We start from the raw sequence: 8,525 nt of genomic DNA on the forward strand, positions 1-8,525 counted from the left end.
AATTACTTAAATCCATTATATATTTTTTCTAGGATCCTCTTGCCAGGGAAAACTTACCAAAATTAATCCCATAGTTTTTTGATTTATATTTTTGCTTATAAAATTATTTCAAACAAAAATAACCATCTAGGCTTGAAAATTAAGATTTTAAAGATTGAGATGTTCACTGGCCTTAGAAAATCAGAGAACATCCCTATTAAGATGAGGAATCAACCCCTAAAATTTCAAGTCATGGTGATTTTTATTTAGCTAATTAAAATTAAAACATTAAAAAGAGTATTTAATTAATTAAAATCAGAGACATATCAAATAATTTTTATTTTTATTCCACATTGTTCTTCTCTGTTCACTGAGCAACATGTATTTATACTTTATTTTTATGATTTTTCTACACAAAGATATGGATTTTTGAAGTTATCTGAATTAAATAAATTATATAAAACATTTCTTTTCTACTTATCCAACTCAGCGCCACCTCATTCTGGGCAGCGACTAAAGCCCACGCGTTGCCTCTGAATTGGTCGCCTCCATCTGAGTCAGCCCGCACTTTATCTTTCATTTGTTCATCTGGCTTGATCTGTAGCATCCATCCATTACACTTAAGATCAGACGGTCCTGGTCCATCGTCCTCAATTGGCCTAACCCGTAAACCATCTACATTAAACCTTAATATCTCTACCTAAAATCAACAAAATCACTTTTGGTTTGTTCCTACACCTTCATCTAGTTTAGATGAACATATCCATATGGTTTATTAACTATGAAATTAAAATTTTCTTCACAAAGGACCAAACCGATCTCGATTTCTGGAATACCTTTGCTTGAGAGGCGTGGCCTCAATCAGGAGCTTGCAAAAGCTTTGTTGGGACCTGACAAACCTCATGGAAGTGTTGCTGGGCTTTGGGGAATTTTCTGTGCAAGAGTTCTTCCTATAGGTGGGAAGATTGAAGAGAAAGTCTGGTGTAGAGGTGCAATGAGATGGCACTTTCAATGGAAAACTTCCTCTCTAGCTCTGGTGAAGCCCAGGGAATCGTCAATTTGAGGTTTGGTGGAGTTTGGTGATGTGTGATGTTTTTGGCTTGATTTTGAGCTATGAAATTGAGCTCAGACAGTGGTGGAGGTGGCTGGAAAATGGCTGAGTTGAGCTTAGGAAGGCTGGGAGAGTCTCTGGGAGCAACCCTAGGTTTTTTTTCTTCTCCTTAGTTGGTCGTGCAGTGGTGATTCTTAAATAGAGGGACTTAGGGTGGATGGTTGAGCTTCAATTTAGATGCAATCAACTGCTTATGTGAAGGGGTTAGCGGTGCCAATGACCAGTTGGAGCTGGACACATTAGATGGGTGTAATAGGTTTGGTTTAAGATGGGGTGGCTCTTGATTTTGGGGTTCTCCGGTGACTAGGCCGGCCGACCAGGTCTGACCTGGTGGCTAGGGTGCTCAGGTGAGCCAGAGGAAGATTAATGGTGAATAAGATGAATTAGGGATGTCTGCTGGCAAGGATATCTTTGGTTTAGCCCAAAATGAGGTGAAATTCTTTAATTTATGGGACCCTTGATCCATGACTCAACTAGGTTGGGCTAGGTGTATCTATGTTGGTTCCTAGGGTCCAACTGTTGGCTGTGGTGGGGTTGGGTTGTTCAATTTGAGTTGATTTGGTCAAATTTGGTGTTTGGGTCCAAAGTTTGGATTTTCGTTCAACTAAGGTCTAGGTTGGGTTTGGGCTAGGATTAGGGTCAAGTGACTGATCAATTTGGCTTGGATGATCGTCATGAGAAGTTTTGGATACTAATTGGGTGATTTTGAATTGATTTGGGGGTTCAATTTAGTGTAATCTAGTTCATGGTCAATTTTGAGGAATTTACGCTAAACTTCGATTTGGATTGGGCAAGGGTTTAATTTAGGCTCAATGGATGGTTCAAATTGGTCCAAGGGTATGTAGTGAAGAGTTTTGGATATCAATTCGGTAAAAATTTTGGAATTATGAGGTTCAATTTTGGAGATTTAGACTCTAGGGCAAATTGGGGATTTTAGATTGGGCTTGAATTTGAGCTTTATATGGGCTCAATTGGACTTAGTTTTGGTCTCACTTGAGATTGAATATGATGAATTTGAGTTTACAATTGAAATTGAGTGAAATTGAAGTCAATTTGGTGGAAATTGGGGGCAAAATTGCAGAAATTTAGACATTTAAGGGCAACTTAGGAATTTTGGTCAAAATGGGTCAATTTCATCAAATTGGGTTCAATGGAGTGGTTCAAATTGATTTTGGGGACATTTAGAGTGATTTTGGAGTTTTTGGGAAATTTTGGTATTTTTGGGGTTTGAAGGGCATTTTGGTAATTTTGGAGATTTTTGAGGTATTTTGAGAATTTTGAAAAATTTGAGTGATTTGGAATGGCATGAAATGATTTTTAAAGGGATTTTGAGAATTTAGGTAATTTTAGGAATTTCTTAGAAAATCTAGAGTTTAAGGACAATTTGGTAATTTGGTGAAGTTTGGGGTCAAGAAGGGTTAAAGTCGAGAATTTGGCAAAATTGGGATTGATTGAGGATGTTAATTATGAGGTCACCCTATTTGAGCCATGAGATCAAGGGAACTCCCATTATGGATCCTCCATATGCTGGTAGCCAAACCCTAGCCTAGGGCTAATGGTTTAGAGGACCATTCACATGAGTTTTTAATAGAGTAAGTGATCAAGCTAGGCATGTTTGGGTTAGATTTTTTATTGTGACTGCAGGTGATAGTGTGTGTGTGTGTCGGACTGACCAAGACCACATCACTCAAGGCTAACCCTAAAGCCAAACAGTCATTTAGGGACTTCTCTTGAGCTCTCCCATATTGGCTCCACCTACTAAGTGCTAGAGGTTAGAACCAATAGGTGGAACTTCAAGATGACCAAAGAAGAGTTTTAGAATTTCTAAAGGTGAGGGTCCTTTTCTAGTCCATCTTATAGGATAGTCAACAAAAAAGTCACATTGCCATATCCTAGGCTTCTAAGGAAGAAAGACTAGGCCTCAACCAAAAGTGAGGTCAACAGAGGGCACCAACAAAGTTGAGCTCAATTCTCTAATTAAATATGCATGCCTTTTATTCATGCTATATATATATATATATATATATATAGTTTTTTATATATATGTAGGATAAAAATATAAAGTGCTCCAGGTCTTAATATTTTCAGGCAACGAGGTCAGTTTAGGCAAAAATAAAGGGTTATTGATACACTTCCAACAAATCTCTATCATCTGGCATGAATCTCGAGACATGACATAGATCTCGAGGTGACTTTTTGAGTAAGAAGTATTCAAACGTCCAAAAGAAGTCATCCAGAACTCCAATTTCAGCAAACTTACAATCAAACTATCAGACTCGACAAGAATAACCCAATGTTACAAAAACTTGTCCAATCCAAACAAAATCAAACCCAGCATAAGTCATACATCGCTTTTGAAAGATTTCTCGACACATTTGAAAGGTTAAATGAATACTGATTCTGACGAGTCTGTTGTCAAATTGAGTGTCTTGACAAAACGAATCCAATGAGCCCAAAATCACTTAATTTTAACATCGTCAAGACACTTAAACGTTCATCAAATGACGTTCGGCCGATGGAAGCACTCTGTCTTTTGATCAAAGTGATTCATATTCTTGCATTAATTGCATTCAGAATTCTATAAATAGATCTCTACCCCTCTCATGAGTGTAGCAGGAGAGCTTGAGGTTTGAGAAAGAACTTGAAGCTCTGAGAAGAAGTTGAAGTGTAGCTCCACTCCTACTACCATCGACCACCGCCAACCATAGTCTACCACATCTGACGGCCGTCGACCACTGCCGACTCCATCGATCACCGCCAACAACCGTCAGCTGGACGCCGCCAATTACTATCAGTAGTCTTCGGTCGACGTTGTAACTTGGGAAACCTAGTAACCCTGCTCGCCTGAGGAAAAAGTGGTTGCAATTGTAATCATTTCTTCATAGTAGAACTCATCAGCTCGGTCAGACCTCGAAGTTTTTCGCTTTTTTTGTTTTCCACGTAAATAATTCTGATGTTATTATTAGCTGCTTTATCTTTTCTGAGTGTGTGCTGAATTTTTGTACGACGATGAGACGATAATCTGTTACTTTACTATCAGGAATTTTCTAGCACGATAAATGTTGAATCATGTTCATCTACTCATACTAACCCATGGATTATTACGTTACGTGATTACAGGAATAAAACCCCCAAATTATTAGAAATACAAATCGGCTGGCTAGATAATCAAACCATGAATATTTTTTAAACATAATTTTGTTTTGCAATGGTAGTACGGTGCAGATCAAATAATGTACTGAACAGCTAATACAAGCACCATATGGCTTTTCATAAATAGCAACATTTCTTCTTTTCGATAATCACCGAGTCCATAAGCTAACCTGCATATTGAGATTACGACAAATTCCGTATATTCCTGTATGAAGAAATCCATCTACGAAAACTCAATTGTAGTTGCAACACTTATAAATAAATAAATTTGAAACTGATAAGCACTAGACATAAACGAAAGCCGGTAACAGCATGACCATCCCCTAAGAAAAACAGAGTAAAACGGTATAATTTAGAGAAACCAATGCTATGTATTCCGTATGATACCTGCAAACTCTATTGCTAAAGCCTTTAGTTAGACCATACATAAATTTAGATACTCTGCTTCTTCTGCATAACCCCGTCATTACCCGCAAGAATCTGATACTTATCTTTTCTGGTAAGCATGGTGCATTCGAAGCCCAAACAACGACCAATCTCTTCTTGAGCACGATTCGCCACCTCGCAAGGACTGTATCTTGTTTTTCCAGCAGAGACTACGGAAATCTCATCAAGAAACTGCACTACATACATTGGCCTCGGATTCATAAGGAAATAGAAGGAATCCAACCATTTGAATCCGCAAGCCGTTGTGCCATAGAACATAGAGACTTGTACATTCAGCGCCACCGGTGTGATCTGGTCGGCCAATTCTGCGAACAACGGGCTGAAACGAAGCAGGTATGGCTCCCGACAAGTGGTTCCTTCCGGACAAACTACAAGATCTCCATGACTCAATAGCTTCTCCATTTTCTTTCGATCTTCCTCCTTATTTCTAGTCAGTCTTACTGTTTTTATGGGTGAAAGAATCTCAGAAATTGGACTTAAGCTGTAAACTACGGCAGTCACTTGTTTTTTGAGCGATACGGAAATGTAGACGGGATCCAGAAGCGTGCGGTGGTTGCAGATGAAAAGGCGCCCGCGTGTGGATTTGCTGCAATTGGTGTCTGTTTGGAGCCCGATTTTCTGTTGTGGTTGGAGTTCTGCGGCGGCATTTTTATTGTGGCGGTTAACCATGCCGGTGAGAGCACCAATTGGAATGGAGATGGAGTATGGGCAGAACATGCCGATAATGTGGCGAATGATCGAGAGGATGACACCGAAAGGAAGCCATAAGAACATGGCCAATGTTGCAGAAGGGGTGGGCAGGAACGCAATTCTGCCGTCGTGGAAGATTAAGGATTTTGGATATTTTTCTTGTGGTAGGGGGGGCAACCTGCTCTTCTCAGCTTCACTTATCCTATGGACTTCCTGCATGGAACGGAAGCTACAAAAATGATGTTGATTCTTTTTTCCTTTTTTTTTTTTCTGGAAATAATCAGCAGCAGATAACCTCTAAAAAAGAAATTTTACCGCATAATTTTTTTTAAACTAATTATATAAAAGAAATGTAATTAAAATGCCTTGCAATACTCATTCACGTTCATATTGGCAACTTTTATAACATTCACAACATTAATAATTTATTTTTAAGGCTTGAATCAAACGCTTCATCTCTTTGATTAATATTTTTTTCCCTTAAATATTATAAAAAAAAATGTTTCTCCGCAAAAAGAATAACATGTTTTACCTAATAATTTTCTGAGGTTCTCACATTTGACAAAGTATTAGGTACAAAATTTAAATGCATGCATGCTACTACAAATATGTCATGTTATACATCATTGTACCTATGTGTACACAACATGATTGAACAAAGAGTCCGTATATATGCAGACTTCGCACGTAATATTCACTTGCATTTGAGGTAACATTAAGAAAAAAAAAGGTACATGGGTAAACAATGTTAATCAATAGGTTAAAATTGTTTAGTTTTTTGGGAAATGGTTTACCATTTCTTGACGTTGGTTGTCCTTTAGGACAAAGTATTCCTTATATTAGATGAGGTCGACATCAAATGTGAGCAACAGAAGAAGTCAAAAGTGAGTGAGGGGAGCGTTTAAACAGGAACTAGCTCAACGAAATTTGAAAATTGTATTATAAAAGTTTAGCACATATTTATATAATAACATTGATATGATAGCATTCGAAATTGAAATGTAATTATAACTCCATTAATGAATACATTGCAAAAGTTAAAATTTAACTTAAAATTTAAGTGGGGAATCAAAATAGTGAAAAATAAAAAAATTATTGTTCTCGGGAAATATCAGTACTACAGATGATTCATACGATAACCTTCATCACATTTACGCCTTTATATTTTAGTCATTTCGATTAAAGTTAGAAATAAGAAATAAATTCAAAAATAGCAAATGAGTTTAATGACAGTTATCCAGTGCTGTCCGCTTTTCAAGTTGAATAATTACGCAGTCCAATCAGGAAGGGTTTGTCTCTCATTTTATGTTTAATAGTTTGTAGGATTAAATATCTGTCTTACTGATGAAATATTTTCAGAGAAAAATTTCATGACATTAATAAAACTAACAAAATTAGATTCAGGATATATTTAATGATAAATCATGTTTGTAAAAAATGTAAAAGAAAAATCAAAACCATACTTGTGGTCAACGATAAAACTTGATTCACATATTTTTTATTAAACTTAATCAAATTTGTGAAATAAATAGACAGCCATTGATTTCTCTAATTGCTATTGGTTTGTCTTGCAAATCAATGCCATGATTTGTAGAAGGCTAATAATTTTAATTTATTTATTCCTCTCCATCAAATTAATATGAGATAAAATTTGAAGAATAAAACAAAGAAATATAGCAAAGCAATTGATCCGTTTTTGTTAAGCGATGACGTCCTTATCAGGCCAAGATACTAGATAAAACCGCATAAGAAGTTACGATTATTAATACGAAGTCATGATTTCTGCTCTACAATATGGATATTATGCCGGAGAATATATAATATTATTACAACCAAAATTAACCAGTCATTTTCGTTTCATCTCCATTTAAAAGCTAGCAAATTGAATCCATTAAAAACCAGTATAACGGCAACTAAAAACTGAGTTTTTAAACATAATTCATGTTAACATCATGATGAATATAGTCAAATCAAGATGAAGCTACTGAAATTATGCTAGGAGTACAAAAAGATGAATAAAAGTTCAATGAAAAACTATAGATTTGCAAGAGGCGTTGCTCTGCAAGATTGGCAACCATAATCATTGTCGGCTAAAGATGGTAGTTCAAATTAGTTCAAATTAATCAACCTATTTTCTATGCGTTACGAGCATAAAAGAAAGTAATAGTAGAAAATTTATCTAAAGAAAAAGTTGACATTGCAATATGAGAATACCTTGTGATGTATATCTTCAAAAGAGCTGCCAAACCGTAAAGCGTCTTCACCATTAATCACCATAATCATTTCTTCCCTTTTCCAATCCATAAAACCAGTATAAAACCCACAAAACTCCTTTAACTCCCTCCCAATCACTACCTCAGTCTCCATATAATCTTTCAAAAAGCTCTCCACCATAACCTTAGGCATGTTGCTCACCCCCATCCTCCTTCTTCCGCTTCTCAACACCTTAATCTCTTCCTCGCCTATATGCTCCATAAAAAACTTGAACAAAGCAACCCTTGCAACCCTCAAATTCTCCTTTTTCACACCAAAGAAGCAGACAAGCACCATCATCTTCAATCCTGCTTCATTCTTCATGCAACATACCAAAGGGTAGAGAAAGAGAAGGAGGAGAGATCTAAATAAACTGCAGGCTTCGAAAGCCACAACCATAAAGTATGGGAAGGCGGAGGAGGATTTCAGAAGCCAGCCTTCGAAGTTAAAGATTAGCGTTTGTGACGGGAGAATTAGGATGCCATTTGTATGGAGAGAGGAAGGAGAAGCATTTTTAGGTGAATTTGGAATGGAGTTTGTACGTTGATGATGGAAGAGGGATTTGGTGAGGAGTTTGAAGAAGCGATTGGAGAGACAGAGGACAGAGAGGGAGCAGGACCTAAGAGGCATTTTTTTTTTTTTGTTTGTTTTAGCTGGCTGAGTAATTTGTGAGTAATTTGTTGTTCTTCTTTGTTTTTGGGGGAGACATTTATAAGGAAATGAAAGTGTATCCTCTCAATTTTCAATTATTTACAACAGTGCCACTTGGGGTTTTGCGTGTGAAAACAGATGAATTCTCGTGTGCGTTCACGATTTTAATGGAGTTTATGTGGTCGAGTATTGGCTGAAGTAGTTAGCTTACACATTGAAATTATATATATATATATATATT

The 8,525-nt window shown here is 36.8% G+C and overlaps 1 protein-coding gene across 1 annotated transcript; it reads right to left on the bottom strand.

Moving 5' to 3' along the window:
* Window positions 1-4,531: 4,531 nt before the first annotated feature.
* LOC110036838 (probable glycerol-3-phosphate acyltransferase 2) lies at window positions 4,532-8,273 on the bottom strand. The gene is made up of 2 exons (XM_020741372.1): window positions 7,595-8,273; window positions 4,532-5,593 (listed from the first exon to the last, which is right to left on the bottom strand). The coding sequence occupies exons 1-2, from the start codon at window positions 8,261-8,263 to the stop codon at window positions 4,676-4,678; spliced, it is 1,587 nt and encodes a 528-aa protein (XP_020597031.1). The 5' UTR covers window positions 8,264-8,273; the 3' UTR covers window positions 4,532-4,675.
* Window positions 8,274-8,525: the final 252 nt, after the last annotated feature.

The sequence above is a fragment of the Phalaenopsis equestris genome, unplaced genomic scaffold (genome assembly GCF_001263595.1).
Source record: "Phalaenopsis equestris unplaced genomic scaffold, ASM126359v1 Scaffold211561, whole genome shotgun sequence".
NCBI lineage: Eukaryota > Viridiplantae > Streptophyta > Magnoliopsida > Asparagales > Orchidaceae > Phalaenopsis > Phalaenopsis equestris.

Bases quoted from the DNA above. Each gene is read 5' to 3' on its own strand.
- LOC110036838 (XM_020741372.1), bottom strand. From the start codon at position 8,263: ATGCCTCTTAGGTCCTGCTCCCTCTCTGTCCTCTGTCTCTCCAATCGC. The intron at 5,594-7,594 runs GTATTCTCATAT...CGTTCCATGCAG, and splicing joins TTGAAGATATACATCACAAG to GAAGTCCATAGGATAAGTGA.